Source organism: Typopeltis vanoorti, chromosome 17 (genome assembly GCF_054136105.1).
Source record: "Typopeltis vanoorti isolate ZY-2024b chromosome 17, IOZ_Tvanoo_1.0, whole genome shotgun sequence".
In the NCBI taxonomy this organism is placed as follows: domain Eukaryota; kingdom Metazoa; phylum Arthropoda; class Arachnida; order Uropygi; family Thelyphonidae; genus Typopeltis; species Typopeltis vanoorti.
In genome coordinates, this window is record NC_143565.1 from 10,473,632 (window position 1) to 10,495,607 (window position 21,976).

Genomic DNA, 21,976 nt, shown 5'->3' on the forward strand with positions numbered 1-21,976 from the left:
CATTATGAGCAAATCCAACACTCTTTGACCTTGAGTTCCTTCTTTCACATGCTGTTTGAGAAAGTTGTCTCGCAACAAACAATTCAATAAATTTCTTTGTCCCTTGCAACTGAGCCACCAGGTCTGTAGCAACACCCCACCATATATTTCATTCTATTAACCTACACCTCACACCAGATAGACTCAAACTTACTGCTACATGGGACATTTTTATCATCATTGTTTTCTTGTGTTTCCTACCCTAACTGGACTTAAGTCATTTGATATCATTAGTAGCACTCCTCCTTCTCTCTTATCTCTTCTATCATTCCTAAAAATAGTATGCCCATTATACTCATTCCCACTTACCATGTCTGATTCTGATAGCCTAATGCCAACAATCTTAGGCCACATTGTATGTAACAAAGCAATGAACTCAATCCCATTTCTTTCTAATGCTCCTGGCATTTGTGTATAGACATAATAAATTACCACCTAGCCTATTCTTATAATTAGATATGCAATCTATTTGGTTCTTGTTCTAGAATTTTCTCTTTTCCTCTTCAGACATACTTAAAAGGTTCAAACCCAAAGCATATTTTTCTACCCTTCCGTGACATACATAATCATTTTCGAAGACATTCATATCTTTACACGTTTGCATATCATAGCTGAACTTTCACACACATTTTTCCCATTCCTCCCTTGATGATCTAGTTTCCCTGACTCCCTGCATTAGGTCTCATACCAAGAAGTAACTTCTCCAGGCTTTTGATGCCAAATGAATTCAAGTGCAAGTCATTCTTCTTATACAAGTCTTTACTGCCATCAAAACACACCACACACATCTAAAAACTTGCATCCATATCTTCTACAAAGCCTGTGTGTGAAATCATTTGCTATCATCGCCTTCCTTCTTAACTCAGTACTGTCGTATCTGTGTAGTAATCCTACAATTTTTACTCTCTCACATTTCTTTATCACTTCTTCCAAAAGACCTTTCATATCTTCTCTCATACTGTATTTGTCACTACTTACATTATTAGTACCTACCAGAACTACCATCTCTTTTACTTTTCTTTTTTGGCTTTTTCTCCCAGGGAATACTAAATAAAACAAAAAAAATTCAGCTAACGTCTTTTATTCCCTTATAGGGAGTAGGCGAGGCCTTTATACCCTATCTAGCTTTTGGAGACTGAGTGGGCAGTTCAATCTCCACCGGTAGCCAATCAGAGATAGCTGGCCCATGTCTATCACTAATTATAGGCAGCCACCGATGAAGATAATGTGGGTACTACGGTTGATTTTCTTGAGTTTACGGGAGGAAAAACCCGCTTGCCCGTGCCAGAGATCGACTAACTCGGGAATCGGTCGAAAATAGGCTTAGAAAAAGTTCCTCCAGTTGGTGACTAGACTTGAACCTAAGTCTCATTCCGAGCAACCAAGCGCAGAGGACGCAAGCACCACTTCCACTGAGCTACACAGGCGAATTCCAGGGAATACTAGAAGTGGTAACTCCCTCTGCAAGCACAAATTTTAAAATTGAGTCACCATACCATATCACCTCTTTTTTCTTAGATTTTATCTGACTTACCTTATTATTAATATTTTGATTAACATGTTCAGTACTTTCCTGCCTGTTCTGATCCTTTTTCTTATCCTGTCTAAGTTTAGTCAAACATTTTTTCACACTTTTCAATTACCTGGTCGATTTTCTAATAGTTTCTTTTAATCAAGATATTTCTAATGTCAACTTATCCTCAGATAAATTACTATCATCACTGCAGAAGTACTTTTGTTCATCAGGACAAACGTTCTCCTCAGTAGCAACAACTTGAGCTTTAGACGCTGCCTTGTTACGAATTTTTGATGCCATTTTTAAGATTAGTAAAAATGAATAATATTTCTGCAATTATGTTATAAAATGCTGTAGCACAATAATTACTAAAAACTATAATATAATAAAAATACACAATTAAATCTAAGAAAACACTTAATAAATCAACAAAAATCACAAATCTTTCAGGAGCACTTTAACAGCATGTCTTTCCATCTGATAGCCTTGACACCAATGTCATATTGAAAAGAAGAGATTCTTTTTAAAATTTTCTTGCACAAAGTTAAACAGCTTTTAGAGGTGAACTGAAAAATGAAATAAACAAACATTTAAGAAAAAAATAAAACACTTACTCTGAAGAAAACCTTGCCTGACACAGCCAGAGAGGCACGTGGTGATCTGCAAGGATAGAAAAAAAGGTGGACACAGAAAGCTAAAGAGGCAGGCAAAGAAAAGAAGAAAGTGTATACTGAAAGTTCCTGACAAGTAAGTCAGCTTGTGCTCTGAGAAAACGCAGAGAAAAATATAAGAATATAAAGCAAAAAACAGAAGTCATTGAAAGCCTTTGGTAAGAAAATAGAAAATAATATTCTGGAGGCTATTGAAAGAGTTCAGAAATGGAGGAAAGAGTACTACAAAAGGAATTAAAGATGACAATGGTGACATCACAACTAAATATAAAGATATCTTAGATGTCTTGAGTGATTACTTTAAATGACCGAAATGAAAAAAGCAGTGACAGCATGGTAGTAGAAAACACTCAACTAAAATGCAATCAGGAATATATATATCAATTGTTGGAATAAAACAAAAGCCACCAAAAATGTGAAATGTAGAAAGGCAAGTAGAATAGATTATATTCAACCAGAAATGCTCAAATATGAAGGTATAAAAGTTTTACAGTGGCTACACTGAATAATTCAGAAGGCCTGATCAAAAGGTCGAATTCAAGATGATTCAAGTAGAGCTCTCACTCATAATACCCATCTATAAAATGAGAAATAAAACTGAATATGAGAATTACAGAAGTATTTCCCTACTGAGTGTTCTTGATAAGATTTATGAAAGTGTACTTGAGAAATGGCTAAGAAAGATTATGGAAGGAAAGCTTGGAGAAGAACAAGCTGGATTCTGACCAAATAGATGTTGTCAAGATTAGATTTTCACTTTATGACAACTAGTTGAGAAATCATGGCATGGGAAAATGACAAGGATATGTACTTAAACTTGGTAGATCTAGAAGAGGCATATGAAAAGGTGGCAAGAGAAAAGCTATCCAAAATACTGCAGTTATATGGTGTAAATGGGATGAATATTGGGCAATAAATAGTCTATATCTGAGTTGTAAGTCAACAGTTAGAATTGAAGGAGGTACAAGATGATGGTTTGAGTCACGTGACACAAGAGTGTATATTATTTCCACTGTTATTCATTGCCTATATGAATCATATTAGTAAGGAAAGTGGTATTAAACTTCACATACAAATTAGAGATGTTAATCTCAACTCTCTATTTTATGCAGATGATATTATTATTACGTAACACCTCCAGGGAGTCCAAAGACCCATCGAAGGATGGCACAACTCTCTGTATCCACCAACTACAGCGAACCACATCATCTACATCAGGGTTCTCCAACCTGTTATGTGTCTGGTTTTTATTTTTCATTTGTATAATGCTATCTTGATTTAATGATCACTACCCCTTCCCTTACCTTATTATATATGTTGGCCTCTGTCTGCTATCTTTAACCTTTATATATCCCTAAATCGTCTGCCTAGCACTGAGTATATGATCTTACTGCTTACCTGACAATTTCTAAATTTTGGGCCCCCAGAAAATACCTATTCCCTGATCTCTATAAGACATTCACTCAGACAAATTTATTTCCTGCGCCAGCCTTGGCTTTAAGGACAGAGTCCTTAACGACAAGACCAATAAAATTACCAACATTGAGATTATCGATTAGCGATAGAATTAAAATATATAATATGCATTCGATTCAAATTCTTTTATTTTTTCGCTTGTGAAAATAAAAAACACACAGGCGAGCTGCACAAAATCGCACTGTGGGTTGCATCCGGCCGGCAGGGGTGGTTTGGACAGCCCTGATCTACACCAAAACAATCTACCATCCACCACCACTAGTATTTCACAAACAATCACAAACATCCATGGAGAGATTTGAACCTGCAGCCATTTGGCTGGAGAGTGGATATGCTAACCACTCGACCAACCAGGCCAGCATTATACTTCTAAATAATTCCAGTTCAAGTCTCCAGGATTCTGTGACTAAATTGAATAACTGCTGTAATAAATTTGGTATGAAAATAGGCATTGAACTCGTAGAACAGATGAAACATTTCAGCCACTCAGACACAATTTTTAGGGAAGGTGGGAAATTAAATATGGAAACAGACAATAGAATTAGCAAAGCTGGTATGGTAGGAAGTCAACTGAATAAATTAATATGGAATAGGAGAGAAACTACTCTAAACATTCAAGTAGCTGTATACAAGATAGTGTTCAAACCAGTTTTAAAGTTATGGATCTGAGAGCTAGGTTAGAAATAAAGCACTTGATCAAAAACTTTAAATCAGAGATATGAGAGTCCTGAAAAAGATTATGGGAGTTAACAATTGGCAAAGAAAGTATCAGATTAAAAACTATTATGATATTATGAAGAACTTGTTATTCAGGAGTGTGTAAACAGAGCTAATCTCAGGTGGTATGGTCATTTTAACAAAATGTGAGAGGAAATATTGGCAAAACAAATGTATTTTGCCAGGATGACAGGAAAAAATACTCAGAGGAAGACCAAGATCGAGGTAAATTGATATAGTAAAATGTGACCTTAGAAGACAGAAACATTATATCTGAAAGCCTAACAGACAAGCTTGGGTATTGAACATTATTCATAACTTATTTTAACAGTATTACAACACCAAACCAGCTAAATTATAAAAAAAAAATAAAAAGATATTTTAAATTAAGGGGATATAAAATCCACATTGTTTTAAAACTGAATAAGAAACTCAAAGATTGGAATCAGAGAGTTTCATGCCGAATATAGTAAACTATAAAGTATCGGCGATCACTAGAGTGAGCTAATGCAAGTGACCCTAGTACATAGTACAATATCAGACAACTCGTTGCAAAGGTGGGGAAAGTTCAGATCGCTATTCTTAGGTATTTTCCATAATGTAAAAACACATTTCCTAGGAAATGTATGCTGTTATTACATTATGGAGGGAGGTCACTACCCAGACCAGTTTCAGCCTTTTTTGAGGCTTCATCAGTGAGTAGCTAGACCATAATACCAAAGTGTATAGCTTACTAGCTCTTTATATTTAAGTAAATAAAAAGATGTTTATTAACTGGCTTATGTTTTGTTGGATGTCAAACCAGCTTCTTCAGAGTACATTACATGTTACAGTTAACAATGAGTAAGTCAAACAATTCGAATTTTAATGGACAAAAGATCTAAAGTTCTAATTTGGCAACCTCTAATGTCATAAAAAAGTAGTATTTACAGCTATGTAGCAGTTGATCTTCAAATAACAGTCTCCAAATTTTTGGCAAATTAATTCAACCATACTTGTTCAGGTTAGGAGAATGCTTCATAGCCATTGCTGACTCTAAAAATAATCTTTCTGACTTGTACTGACTTCTATAAAGCACATTCATTTTCTACCATCTAATCCTCTGTGAAAAGGTGTCCAAAGCATAGTCTTCGTCCAAACTTGCCATAATATAGGTAACAAAATGATGCTATCTTTGATGATGTGTTTGCCATTTGGTCCTATGGAAAAGACACACTGGATTCTTTTGTTACCTACCTCAATAGTCAACACCCCAAAATTAAATTCCCAGTAGAAAAATAATCTAATAACTGTTTACCTTTTCTTGACACGTTAGTCACCTGGCTTTCAGATGGTTCACTATCTATTTCCATTTATAGAACCCCCCCCCCCCACACACACACAGAGGAAGATATTTACATAAACAATCACATCATCATCCAGCCCAACAGTATGGCATTCTTAAAACACTTACACATAGGGGTAGGGCTATTTGTTCTAATGATACAGCTCTCTCCACTGAACTTAAAATATCTTTGGAAATTTTTTTCACTTGGTTAGACTATAATAAATTTAGTTTAATCCTTTATCCAAGAGTAAGCAAACAAAGTTTGCACCCGAAGTATCTTCAGGACTGAGGCAACTCGTGGTAAAGGTGGAAGACAAGCTCTCATCACTTGTCTTAGTATCTCCCATAATGCAAAGCACATCTCCTTGCAGACATGTATAATGCTACGCATTAAGGGAAGGGCCACTACCCAGACCGGTTTCGACCTTTATTGAGGTCTTGTCAGTGGGAGCCAGACCCAGAGGTGGTGATACTAAGGTGGAAGTAATGGAGAAGTCATATTTAAGTATACAAGTTGTCAAAAGGTGTCTCACCTCATTGTTTGCTTACTGGATAAAGGATTAAACTAAATTTATTATAGTCTAATCAAGTGGAAAAAAAACTTCCAACGTCTTTCTCTAAATCCAGAGTAATTCAATAATAAGGTGAGACACCTTTTGGCAACTCGTATAGGTAAATATGACTTCTCCATTACTTACACCTTAGTATCACCACCTCTGGGTCTGGCTCCACACACAAGTCAAACAGCGAGCCGAGTAAATACGATTATAAGCAAAGTGTAAAAACTCGATTGTAGCTTAAATATTAAATATTCCAAAGCACATTACATCGATTTTTTACTTAGGTTAAGTCCCATGTGAATATTGTAAAAAAATAAACTTTTGTTTGTCTTGGTAGATGTTTTTGTAAATAACTCTTTTGAAGCTAACTGTATATACTGCTTTAATAAGAATATGTTAGAGTGTTAAAAACAAAGGCAACGTTTTTGTCACCGAAGCCGTACATGGCAGCATTAGAAAGATTGTTATTGAAACTTGTATGTATGAGAAAGGCTTGCAGGCTCTAAGTGTAAACATATCCGAAGTCAGTCATAAAGAGTTCAAACAACTTTCCGATGACTGGCAACTTAGAATCAAAAGAAAGCGGAGGAGAACAAAAAGGCATGCCGAACTTGAAACTTAAGATGAAAGACTCATAGTGATTCTTTAGGGGTTGCCAAACTTCATGCGAGGTCTGAGAGGAGGCCTAATAAAAAGGGACTGAAGCAAGCAGAAGGGGCCCTGGTTCCAGAATTGCTGTCAGAGAGGAGGCCGCCCGGTCCAGAGACTACCCGGATCCACGTTGCTTGAGAGAGGAGTTTCCCGCTTCCAGAAAGGAGCTTCTTGGTTCAAGACTTCGCTAAAGAGAGACTACTTCTAGGCCGCAGACAAGGCTTCAAATTGCCGAAAGGAAGAGTTCCAATTGCTGGAGAAATGTTTCCAGGCCAGGTTAATGTCAGACATTCACCAGTGTGTTGCGTTTTCATTACAATTTGATGAATCAAACGACTTCACTGATATTGCTCAGTTAATGGTATTTATTCGCATGGTATTTCAAGATTATTCAAGTAAAGAAGAACTTTTGAAAATTATACCATTATTGGGAAGGACTAGGGGAGAAGACATTTTTTTGGCATTTGATGAATTTGTGAAACAACACAAACTTCTGCTTTTTAAACTTGTGTCTATTACATTGCAGGAGCACCATCAGTGATGGTGCTCCTGCAATGACAGGTAATAAATCAGACTTCATTTCATTATGTAAAAACGATGACAAATATCCAGATTTTTTAACATACCACTGTATTATTCACCAACAAGTACTGTGTAGTAAAAGTTTAAACACAAAAGATGTTTTGGATATTACATTTAAAATTGTTCGAGGAAAATCCCTGCAATGGCAGTTATTTAAATTACAGGCAGATGATGATAGGGAACTTCTGTTGCACAATAATGTTCGCTGGCTCAGCAGAAGTCAATTTTTAGAAAGATTTCTTGTATTAATTAACGATATAAAAAATTTTCTTGATGAAAAAGGAGATATCCACAATCGAGTGATAAAAGATGGTTGTTACACTTTTCATTTTTAGTAGATTTCTGTACGAAATTAAGCAATTTAAATTTAGAGTTACAAGGTAGAGATAAAAATTTAATTGACATGTTAAATTCAATAAAAACTTTCTAACAATACTTACTTTTATTAAAGAAAAATATAAATGACCGCAAATTTAGACATCTCCTATATTTATTAAATTTTTTGAACAAAATCAAGAAATGCTTCGCTATGATTTAAAATAATTTATTCGTGAAATAGAATTAGTTGAGGAAGAAATAAATTCAAGATTTAAAGATTTTAATAAAACTGAAATGATTGTATCTTTTATCAATAATCCATTTCAAGAAAACTTGAACATCACAGAAATTTCAAATAAAATTAGTGGGCTGTTTGATATAAACCAAGCTGAAGTAGAACTTGAAATAATAACCATTCAGAATAGTTTACATTTAAAATCAATAAACAATGAAGTCATTTGGAAGTATGCACATGAAAAATTCCCAATATTAACTGATACTGTGCGAAAAATTCTGTCGTGTTTCGGATCGACATACTTGTCAGAATCCACTTTTTCAAATATGACAGTCATAAAAAATCAATTAAGAAACCAAATTACAAATGATCATTTGGATGATTGTCTGCGATTGGCCACTTCTTCATATCAACTGACTATGAAAATATTGCGAGGTACAAACAATGACAAATTTCACATTAACTTTTTTTTTTTTTTTATGTTAATTAACCAGCATTTCCTGTAACTTGTGAGTTTGTAATCAATCTGTTGTTATTTCTACCTTTGGTTTTCCAAAATAGAGAAATAAATATTTTATTCCAAGATATTTGTTTTTTTCCTCTTTTGTTGTATTAAAATAATTAAAAGTGATAAATAAATTTTTAAATACACAAATAAAGTTTTTAGTTGTGTATTTTTTTTAGTTGTTTATTTGTACATAATCAGATATTAGGTTGGGGGAACGTAATCTATATAAGAGAGTAGATCGCCTAATAACTTTTTATAGAAAAGTAGCTCGCATAGTAAAAAAGGTTAAACAAACAACACAAATGCATACAATTCACAATTGAGATTGAAAAGCAGAAACTGACACATACTAGCCAATATATATATATATATACATAAACTCCTACCAACACCAAAAAAAAAAAAAAAAAAAAAAAAAAAAAAAAAAAAAAAAAAAAAGCGCTTTAAAGATTTGCTCCAATGAACAAGCACTTAAAGATGAATTAAAAGTTATCAGCAATACCTTCCTAAAAAATGGTTCAGCCAAAATACTACCAACAAAATTCTGTACAAGACCTCACTTATAAACAAAAATAAACAAGACTACAATAAAACTATAACCATTCCATGCATTAAAGGGATATCAGATAAAATAAACAGAATACTACAAAAATACAACCTTAAAGCCACCTTTAAACCTCCTGCAAAATTAGAGAACTTACTAAACTCATCCTCCATGGGCCCACCATAGATTATACTGTATTCATTGCACCTGTAATTTGCCCTATACAGGGGAAACAGGACACACAATTCCTATCAGACAAAAGGAACATAAACGACACATTAAATATAATAACTATGGTGAGGTTGCTCTTTCTGATCATGCCCTGAACACTTTACACAGAATTGACTGGAAAAGCACCAGTTATTTACATCACACCAAAACATGGTATGGACGTAAATTTAAGGAGGCCTGTGAGATTCTTATCAATCATCCTAATCTTAACAATAATGATGGTCTAAAAATCCCAAGCACATGGAAGGCACATATTCTACCCACTTAACCTTTCTCCCTAAAAGTTAATTATAAATAGGACCATAGGTAATCCAGGATCCTAAATCTAATATAACAATTGTCATGTTAAATTAGGACATTTTTACTATAACAAAACTATCTATATGAAAAAAATGGTCCTCTGATGTTATCTTAAATAGAATACAGCTTTGATGTAGTTAATTTATTTTATTTCATTTATTTATTGTAATTTTATTTTAATTTCACTAGAGGTCAGGTCAGTAGAATAACCATTGATCAAATCATTGTCTCTTCAGCATACTGTGTGAAATGTAATTTAGCTTGTTTCTGTATATATATGTATACTCCAGATGATGACCTTAATATGAAGGTTGAAACGTCAGGAAATTAAAATAATTATTTATAACATGGTTGTAGAGTCCATAATTTGCGTAAAGTAAAAGTGATACATTTACCACCAAATAAAATGTTAAGTTTACAGCCTATGAAACAAGGAAAAATTGCAAATTTTAAGGCTTATTACATGAAAAGAATTTCTCAACAGGCAATTCAAGTAACAATGTGCAGTAAGCTGATTACAATGGTGGAGTTCTGTAAAAATTATAAAACAATTCTATTGAAAAAGAATAGCACCAAGTGAAGTAACATGAAGCAACATGAGAGGTGTATGGAGAAAAACTTCTGCCATATTGTGGGAATGATATTGTAAGCTTTACCCAACAGTTCTGTTGTTGAAGAAATAGCTAACAAATGAAAAGAACTGAGCTTAAATGAAATAGATCCTGTGAATGTTAAGGAATTTGAGAATTACTGATCTACAATCAGAAGAATCGAGCAATAATGACCTGATTACCATCAGTGAACCAACATACATATGAAGAACAAGATGATTACAATGAAAAGATTGCTATATTGTGGGAATGATTTTGTAAGCAGTACCCAACTGATGCATTCTATTGTTGAAGAAATAGCAAACACATTGGAAAAGAGTTAAGCTTAAATGAAATGGATTCTGTAAATGTTCAGGAATTCGAAATTACTGACTAGCATTTAGAAAAATTGAGTGATAATAACCTGATTCACATCAATGAATAACATGCATATGAAAACAAGATAATTGCGATGCAGAAGAAAATTTATTAACAAAGGACATATGCCTTGTTCCAGTATTTCTCATAATTATCTTTTAAATATACTTTTACGTATTATGAATATGCATGCAATGTTTAATAAACTTTCAAATGCTTCAAGCAAAAGAATTCTGGCGACATTATGCTTAATGTTGTTAGCTATTTCTGGAGCCAAGTTATGGATTCTGCATTTGATGTTCAACATCGGGTTTAGTGCCAGTTCCACACCAAATATTAGATGTTCAACATCGAATGCAGAATTCATAACTTGGCTTCAGAAATATCTATCAACATTGGGCTTGACATCACCAGCATTCTCTCTAGATCTCCACCTCCTAAAAGCAATCAATCATCCAGACAATTCAGTGTCTTCAAGCTAAGCAAAGATGACAGTATAGTCATCACCAGAACTGATTTCTTACATGTTATTCTTTTCAATTTCATATTGAAAAGAATAATATGTAAGAAAGTTTTAAAGCGAATAAAAGTTGAGCAGCTCTCAGATGTGAACTGTATACTAATATACACAAAGATTATTGAAGAAAAAACAAAAGAGTTTGAGAACAGGAACCAAACCTTGGAGATTCAGTGGCAAGCCTTGAAGTAAACCCTGATTGATTCAGCCAGAGAGGCATGTGGTGAGGTAGTCTGCAAGGATAGAAAAATCAGAACTCCATGGTGGACACAGGAAGTTAAAGAGGCAGTCAAGGAAAAGAAGAAAGCATATCAAAAGTTCCTGGCAAATAAGTCAGCTTGTGCTCTTAGAGAATACAGAGACAAATGTAAGAAAGCAAAGCACTGGGTAAAACTAGCTAAACAAAGGTCATGGGAGGACTTTGGCAAGAACATAGAAAATAAATATCAAGAAGTGGTAAGATATTCTGGAGGTTGTTGAAGAAGCTCACAAATGGAGGAAAGAGTGCTGTAAAAGGAGTTACAAATGATAAAGGTGACATGAAAAGGGGAGAAAAAGATATCCTTGAAGTATGGAGTAATTACTTCGAAATATTGCTAAATGAAACAAGCAGTGATAGCACAGTGGTAAAAAACACTCAACAGGCATACAGTCCGGAATACATATCCGTACTTGAAGTAGAAAAAGCTATCAAAGGCTTGAAATGTGGAAAGGCAGCAGGAGTAGATGATATTCGACCAGAAATGCTGAAGCATGGTGGTATAAAAGTCTCACAGTGGCAGTACTGCATAGTTCAGAAGGGCTGGACAGAGGGATGAATTCCTGATGATTGGAGTAGAGCTCTAATAGTATCCATATATAAAGAGGGAAATAAAACTGATTGTGAGAATTACAGAGTATTTCTCTACTGAGTGGTCCTGGCAAGATTTATGCCAGTATACTTGAGAAACGGTTGAGAAGAATTGTGGAAGAAAAGCTTGGTGAAGAACAAGCTGGATTCAGGTCAAATAGAGGCTGTCAGGATCATATCTTCACTTTACGACAAATAGTTGAGAAAGCATAGGAATATAACAAAGATCAGTATTTAAGTTTTGTCATCTGGAAAAGGCATATGACAAGGTGCAAAGAGAGAAGCTATTCAATGCTCTATAGTTATATGGTGTCAATGGGGCATTATATCAAGCAATACTTAGTCTTTATTTGAGTTGCAAGTCAGCAGTTAGAATTGAAGGAAGTACAGGAAGATGGTTTAATGTTAAATCTGGTGTGAGACAAGGATGTACATTATCCCCTCTGTTATTCATTATCTATATGGATCACATTATGAAGTCAAGTGGTATTAAACATGATATCAAAATTGGAGATGTTAATGTCAGCTCTTTGCTTTATGCGGATGATGTTATACTTCTAAATAAATCCGCTACAAGTCTGCAAGATTCTCTGACTAAATTGAATAGCTGTTGTAATAGATATGGTATGAAGGTCAGCAATAAAAAGACAAAGACAATGAATATAGGCAGAATCATTGAAAATGTCAACTGTGTTGTGAATGGAGAATCTGTGGAACAAGTAAAACATTTCAGCTACTTAGGCACGATTTTTAGTGAAGATGGTAAATTAAACATGGAAATAGACAACAGAGTAAACAAAGGTGGTATGGTAGGAAGTCAACTGAATAAATTCATATGGAATAAGAGGAGATTAGTCATAACACTAAATTAGCTGTATACAAGACAGTGTTCAAACCAGTTTTAACTTATGGATCTTAGAGCTGGGTCAGAAGTAAAACTCTTGACCAAAGACTAGAGGCCGCAGATATGAGAGTCCTGAGAAAGATTACAGGCATGAACAGATGGCATTAATGGCAATATCATATTAAAAACGAGGATGGTTAGGAAAGAACTAGACATTGGCAGCATCCATGAATGTGTCAGCAGATCTAATCTCAGGTGGTATGGTCACTTAAACAGAATGGGCGAGGAAAGATTGGCAAAGCAAGTGTTCTCTGCCAGGTTGGCAGGAAACGACCCATAGGAAGACCAAGATATAGTTGGATTGATGCGGTACAAGGTGCCTTAGACGATAGAAATATAAGATCTGATAATGTTGGAGTCTTGACGAGTAACAGACTGATTTGGAAGAAGATTGTAGATAGGAAGTTAGTAATGATGTAAATTTTTCATGTAGTACTATTATATCCTGTACACCCCCTTGAAGGTACATGTCTGGAATTTGATGATGATGATGAATATAACAGAAAAATGGATATCATTCTCTGAGTAAATTTCAACTCAAAAACTTAAAAAGTCTACTGAAAAAAGTTTCTTCATGGCCTCTGGAAATCACAAAAAAAACTTAAATCCTATGGCTTATCCAAAATCCACAAATCCAATACCCCTCCTTAAGACCCACAGTACTGATTCCCCTTGCTATAAATAAATTATCCAAACAGTTAGCAAAATCTTTTATCCACCCTCCTTACTGGCCATACTACATCATACATAAAAACTCTATCCATATTAAAACTTCTATTGAAAATCTAATTGCTAACAATATAGAAATATCCTAGTGAAAATTGATATCACCTCACTGGTCACCACCATTAAATTTCCCTTAAATGATACCTTATCATTAAAACAAAAAGTTTTTCTTAGTGATATCACAGATCTCTTTTCCTTTGCTATCAGATATTTCTCTTGGAAAAAATTTATAAACAGATAGAGGGTAGTTCAATGGGTTTTCCCTTCTTACCACCTACACCAATTTTTTAATGGAATATTTTGATAAACAAACTCTTGATTTAGACCGTCTCAAACTAGGCGTCAAGAAATATGGTATGGTTAAAATGTGGATAATGCGTATCTCTATTTGGCCTCAAGGCCCAGGCATATTATTCTTTTCTCTGTCACTTGAATAGTTTTCATCCTAGAATCCCATTTACAATGCAAAAAAGAAACTAATAACAGTCTAGCCTTTCTAGACAGAAAGGTAATATGCCTAAATAATGGTGATTTGACCTTTTCAGTATATATATATATATATATATAGGAAATCCAATCACGCAGGTAGATACATTTACAAACTTTCCAATTTCCCCTCTCCTACTTTCAACAATATGGTATAATTAAAGCACTAACCAATAGAATCCATAACTTTGTTCCAAGGAGACTTCTCTTGTAAGAGAATTCGATTATATATATATATATATATATATATATATAACAAGGCCTAGCAATGGGCAACCCTTTATCCCCAATTCTAGCAAACATTTTCCTTGAAGATTTTGAAAAGAAAGTCATATCGTCCTTCTCATTTAAGCCGAAACTTTGGAGACGTTATGTTGACGACATTTTCATTATATGGAGTTATGGGCACACATCTCTCATGGATTTTCTTCATCATCTTAACAACCAGCATTCCAATATAAAATTCACTGCCGAACGAAATATCTGCCTTCCGTTCCTGGATGTAATTCTTACACGATGCTCTGATAGATTTAAAATCTCTATATACAGAAAACCCACTCATACTAATAGATATCTGCACTGTCAATCTCATTACTTTCCACCACAAAAGCTTTGAACTATCTCTACCTTAGTACACAGAGCATGCTCTCTTTTAAATGAACCAGATGAGCTCCAAAAAGAAATTAATCACCCCTTTCTCTGACCTTTACACAAAATGGATATTCTGAAAAAATGATTAAGAAATTTCTTCTGGATCCTCCTAGGCAGTGTACTACGGAAACTACTAATTTTAAAGGTAGCATCTCCATCCCATACATTAGTTCAGTCTCCAATAAATTGACTAAAGTCCTTAAAAAAGACAACATCAGGACGTTTTTCACTACACTACCTAAAATCCGTTGTTATATGCCATCCGAAGCCTATTCATCACAACCTAAAATATCCAGGTGTATACAAATTATGGTGCGATTGTAATATTCCTTACTTTGGACAGACTAACAAATCTATTGAACAATGTATAGAAGAACATAAGAGAGACATCTCCTATAAAAGATCACATGCATCGGCGCAATCCAGTCATGTTCTTTTCTCAAACAATCCTCATGATGATCTACAAAAGTCACTCAGTTTGCTGGGATAAATCCGAAAACATTTTCTGCTGCAGTGATGAGTTTGAAAGGAAAATTGTGGAATCCAGGGGAATCCACCTTAATCCTGAACATTTGAACAGCAATTTAAGTTACAACATCCCTAATAGCCATACTGCAGTTGTTCAATACTGGCGTTCTCGAGAACTTACAAGCATGCACGCAACAGACAATGCCGCATTGGATAGACCAACTTGAAAAATACAACGTTTTTTATGTCAATTATGTATTGCATTTTTGCCTGTAATTCTCAGTTTTTTGTAACTTCAATTTTTATTATTGTGTTCTACCTTTAGTGGATACCTGATGAAGGCTGTAAAAGGCTGAAACTAGTTGTATTATTCTCATTAAAACTTAATATTTTACCTCAGTTTAAAGTCATTAAATATCTATTTTAAACACACACACACACACACACACACACACACACCAACCTTCTCACCTAATGGCTACAATTCCCACAGTATCAAAAAAATAATCACTCCTCCCCACTATCCACAACCTTTTCAGAAGAATTTTAGTAATGCTATCATCACCCTCTTTGTTCAAGGTGCATTAGAAGAAATAGCCAGAAACTAGTTATCCTTATCTGTTCTACTAAGGACCAACTCCCTCCCTCCTTTCTTAGTGTATATAGAGTTCTCTTTTCTTGCAAATTGGCATATCATAGACAGACAAAAAGATTAGCCACTATCCACATATAAGAGCATAAAGAATATACCTGCGGTCATGACTATGGTCAATTGAGTCTTGTAGACTATGCTTTGGATACAGTTCATAGAATCAATTGAAAAAGACTGCCATGCTCCACTGCAGTAAATATAGAAGAGAAGACTTTTTAGAATCTGCAGCTGCTTTCAAAAAAATCAGCCTAATTTAAATAAATATGATTGCATAAAATTACTTCCCAAAATACGGAAAACACTAATACTTTGATATATCAGTTTACATCCTAGTGTTCACTTAGTTTGTTGCCCTTGTGTGTATATCACAAGTCTTATACTGTAATTTTCTGAAGATATCTCTGTGAATGAGATGAAATATTGGAAGAATTAAATATTATTTTTAATCCTTTCTCAGTGCTATTCGACTCCATTAAGTCTCTAATATAATATTAACCGTTGCAAACAACGCAGCATAACATTACAACTGAAATGTATATATAGCAAATATAGAAAAACTGCCTCTGTATTTGGGTAATACGTTTAAAATAAAAACAAATCTAATTGCTTGATTGTACTGTATTACATGAATTACTTGATGTTTTGACTTTTACATCAACATCATCCACCCGAGTACTACCAGCTTGATGGTCAAGCAGATAACACTTATGCTCTTCAACTAATATGCTGTGGTCATGAATATTTGTGAATGTCTAGGTGGGAGATGAATTTCATTATCTGAAGTGAAACCACGACTTTGCTTAATGGGAGTCCAAAGTATCTTGAACACTTCCTTGCCTGGTCTCTGCAGATGAGATCCCAGATTATTCATCTCATAAGACCACCTATGATAGTAATGTATTATTATGGTTTACAACCTTTTATGGAAGGGGTTAATTAAATTAACATGGCATATACACAAAATCAAGCTTGCTTGTATACATTTTAACTAAATTGTTATGAAAGAATAATTAATATTTACTATTTTTTCTCTGAATTTTTCTACATTAAGTTAGAAAATTTATTAATAAAATATTTAGAGAATTTCAATTGTGTTAATCACACATACCATGCCAGCATCTTCTTTTAACAATGGAAAAATTTCTGAATGCAGAAGATGCAGCTGATGTTGAAGCCGATGAACAGCAATACTAATGAGGCTACTGTTGGCTGAGTTTAAAATGAGATGAACAGTGCTTACTGGAAACCTAAACCAAATATTAAATTAGAAATGAAAAGAACTAAATGTTTCATGTAGAAATATGCTTAAAATTAAACTCAAACCATTAATTTCATTATTATTTTTTAAACTTCACATGAGGTTGCAAGACCTATAACACATCATTAGTATGTATGAACACAGTTCACAATTTAAGCAGTTGCGGAAATTTAGTAGCATACAAAATTAAAAAAAATTACTAACCAATTCAATTAATGCTGATATTTTACATTTGAACAACACATTCACTGGACTATAAAAATGAGGGCAAGTCAAAATGTTTTTGCAAGATTTTTTAAGTTATAAACATTTCAGGATATACAAATGAAAGATGAATACTAAATATGCTTTTCATAATATTTTTTGGCAGGTGGCAGAAAAATATTTTTCTACCATTTATGTTGTCCATACCAGAGAAATACTGAAATGCTGTGTGATATTTTTATCCCAGAATTTCATATTAAGTGGCATTTATTAGTAGTAGGTCATTTGAAAAGAAAAAAATACATACATAAAGGAAGGCTTAGGTGTCATTCATTATTCATAATAATGCTTAGATGGTATAACCAACACCAAGAGGGAAAAAAATACATTTATTAAATATTTCACTAATATTTTGCTGGTTTTCTACCCATAGAAAATCAGTGAAATATAAAAAAGAAAGCACTTATTCAACAGATTGTCTCCATGTGGAAAGAAATGTTGTCATATCAAGAAATAAACTGGTGAATGTGAGTAGTTCAAAAGTGGATGGACCAATGTCACTTATGCAGAAAGGTCTGGTCATCAGAGAATCTAAATCACTTGGGAGAATACTACTAATATGGATGCTGGTATTAAAAGAAAGAGGCGTGTGAAAATCAAAATCATTATCAATGATCTTCACATTTCGTATTAGAACCACTTGTGATATCATCCTCAACCATCTGAATTAAGAATATTTGTGGCCCTGTTATATTCTATTGTATTATACTAATGGAACAAAGAAAAAACATTTCAATGAGTTTGTTGAAACACAGTTTAATGATTTCATGGTGATTTAATGGACAATAAATGCAGAGTTATGAAAAACCATTTATTTAACATATAATGACTATTGTTTGCATGCAATTATATTTATATCCTGTTACTTTTTTTGTTTGTTTTGTTATTGTTCCTCCATACTGATGATGCTATATCAGAAGTACAGAGAAATATTTGTGCTCGTAGCAAATAAAGGATTTGCTTAGGGGTCATAGCCTTTAAGAAATGTGAAGAATAAAATCAGGCTTCTGACCTAATGTCCATTACTCACCATCAAGTGATGCATCCTGTTAGTGAGTATCCACTAAATGATGAATAAACAAGAACAGACTGGCAATTTGGGACTTAATCAACCAAATTATATTCTGTATGGGCTTAAACCAGAAACAAACATGATGGTAACACAATGAAATGTCATGCTGGCTGTGACATTGCCCAAAATAAACAATGCTTTTTTTCAGGGAACCAAGGGAGACAGTGAAAAGTCAGCTACTGGAACAAACTCAACATCAGCAGAACTGAAGGTGGGCACCACCAACATAGAAAGTATTATGGAAAAGAATAATTCTCTGCCAGTCAATCTAAACCATTTTGAATTAAACAGAGTGACATTTTCCCTTTTCACCTGTTGCATGGATGATGAGAAAAACTGGTTCATTTATACAGTTGTCACATGTCTTTTGTTTTTTACTTCTGTAATCAAGTGATGCGACTATGGTATCAGTACTTGGTTGAGACCTTGTGAAGGTCTTTGAAAAATGAGGATGAAACCTTCATGCTCAAAGAAATTTTTTGTTGAGCAGTAGAGCTCTTCACCAACCATGGAGCCATATGTCAATGGCTACTCACTGGCAAGCAATAACTGCATTCTGGAGAGGGAATGCCAGGGCTACTCTGAATGTTACCTATAGCAAGCTTTCAGCCCTGACCCTTGCATGCAAGCCCACTAGCTGAATGATCCTGGCTGGGCCATCCACAACCACCCATCTTGCCAAAGTAGTGCAAAAACTACCAGAAACCCCCCCCCCCAACCTTTTCGGGAAGTCCATGGGTTGCACTGCATGGCAAACTCTGTGGCAGGGCACTGGATCCCAATGATGGTGGTATGGAAGACTGGATCGTGTAAAAGACTCGGGAGAAGTAGATGGGAAGAAAAGCAAAGAAAAATAGGAAGAATGAAAAGGGCCAGTACCATCACTGGGGGGTCCCTTTCATCACAGGCAGAAGTCCCACAAGGAGGAGTCTGAGATCAGATCTACTAATACATTCCTGAATGCACATATCAAATTCTTTCCATTTTAATATACCATTGATATCATCTGTCCCCTGATCTTTCTCAGAACTCCATTTCTCTCTTATTCCATATAAATTTATTCACTCGACTTCCTACCAAACCAGCTTTGCTAATTGTGTTTTCTATTTTCATATTTAATTTGCCATCTTTTAAATGCTTTACTTGTCTGTAGGTTTTCTATTCAGGATGCAGTTGATGTTTTCAATGTTTCTGCATATTTTAATTTGTCTTTTCATTGCTGATTTCCATACCAAATTTATTACAACTTTGTCATGTCATACCATCATTTATTATTTTGGTTTAACCAATAAGAATACAATTTGGTCGGCTAAATCCCAAATTGCCAGCCCATCCTCGTTCGTTCAGTATCCAAGTAGATACCCAACAGGGTGCACCATGAGAAGGTGAGGATTGGACATTAGGTCAGAAGCCCTGGTCAGTTCTCCGCATTCTTTTAAAGACTATGTGGAGATCTCCTCTCAATTATACAGCTTAAGTTATTGATCCTTAAGCACCCCTTAGCAAAACAAGTGTTCTCTGCCAGGTTGGCAGGAAAACGACCCAGAGGAACACCAAGATATAAGTGGACTGATACGGTACAAAGTGCCTTAGACGATAGAAATATAAGATCTGATAATGTTGGAGTCTTGACAAGTAACAGACTGATTTGGAGGAAAATTGTAGATAGGAAGTTAGTAATGATGTAATTTTTTTCATGTAGTACTATCATATCCTGTACACCCCTTGAGGGTACATGGCAGGAATATGATGATGATGATTTATTACAATAGTTATTCAATTTGGTCAGTGAACTTTGCAAACTTATACTGGATTTATTTAAAAATATAACATCATCTGCATAAAGTAAAGAGGTGAGATTAACATCGCCAATTTTAATATCAGATTTAATACTAATTCTCTTTATAATGTGATTCATATAGATGATGATTAACTGTGGAGATAATATACACCCTTCAATATAGTTATTCCGGTTTTGTGACCACGTGTTTATTAAAGAAAACTATTTTTAAAACTAAACAAGTACTAAAAACAACACCCGACAAGTTTCATTAGTTGCAAGACTAACATCTTCAGGGGTAAAGAGGACTAACAGTTTAAAGCACAAACTATAAGAAATTACGAAAAAACAAGTTCATTTGTTGGTATTATGAACATCAAAAAGTTTGTTAAAAAAACGAATAACAGATCTATACAACTGTTAATGCGTGTTAGCTGGAGACGATGCTATTTGTTGTCGAAATTCTGTGTTTTACACTCACTCTCTGTCCGAGGTCTGAAATTGATAAATTTTTAATAAACGATGATCAAACTTGATTTAAAATCAAACCTTGGTTTTTGTTGCATTTGTTCTATCCCAGAGTACATCATGACTGGTAGAGGTTGTGTGAAATGACAATCTCGATTTATGTTCTCTCTTATTTTGTACGTCCTTTTGATGTTCGCTCATGCGGATTTAACCTGATCTCCCCATTTGGCCCACATAGCAGATGCCACAGGAACAGTGAATATTATAAACCTCTGGTTTTTCATTGGGTGATGTGGAGGTTTCGGAGGACGAAGAGAACTTGATATTTTTTCAAGTGGCAGGAAAGTCACTTTTATGTTGTATTTGTAGAGAAGTTTGGCTAATTTATATGTTACATTCTTGATATAAGGAAGGGTGACTGCATATAGAGGAGTGCTTAAGAGTTATTCAGAGTGCTTAAGCAGAATAACTGGGAGGAGACCTCTACATAGCTTTTAAGGAATGCAGAGAACTAACCAGGGCTTCTTATTAGACCTAATGTCTAATCCGTTTCTTTTTGTGGTGCACCCTGTTAGATAAATACCTGGATAATGAACAAGTATAGGTTGGCAATTTGGGATTTAACCAACCAAATTTTATTCTTATTGGCTTAAACCATAATGCAAATGCATGGTTATTTACCATGAAGTACTATTCTACAGGAATCCATTATTGTTACTTTAATTTTAATGATGACATTCATGATGAGATTAAAAATTTTATGTACAGATTTTCAGATGTCACCAAAGTGGAAAAAGTAGTAAAATATATAAAATAAAAAAAAATTCAAGCAGATTTAAAGAGGATATTTCATACGATACTGGTATGAAAAATGTCAGTTGTAATTTGGCAGCTTAAAATGTAATTCTTCATCTAGGTATAAAAATCCATGTGTAGCCTACTATTAACATTCAAAATAGTGAGGATGAAAAGACTCTAGAAATGGTATTTTTCTAGTATTTTTAGTATAATTTACAATAGAAAAAAGGGGGGGGGGAATAAATAAGGTACTTATATATTTAGCTGCTAATATATTCTGCTGGATTTCTAATCCACATCTTCAGACCACAAACAATTTGTCACAATACAGAATCCCTATCCTCCATCTTTCTCACCTCCCCAAGACATAAGAGTATCACTATTCTTAACCATCGTATCCAAGACATTTCCGAAGAGGTAGAAAGTTTAATAAGCTCTG

At 34.4% G+C, this 21,976-nt stretch overlaps 1 protein-coding gene across 2 annotated transcripts in view; it reads right to left on the bottom strand.

Annotated features, from left to right (window-relative positions):
• Positions 1 to 21,976, bottom strand: part of RNaseZ (ribonuclease Z) — a 336,200-nt gene that overhangs the window by 135,622 nt on the left and 178,602 nt on the right. For both annotated transcript variants that reach the window (XM_090407253.1, XM_090407252.1), the window contains one exon: positions 17,006 to 17,144. In XM_090407253.1, coding sequence (XP_090263379.1) covers positions 17,006 to 17,144 — 139 coding nt within the window. The remainder of the gene's footprint in view (positions 1 to 17,005; positions 17,145 to 21,976) is intronic.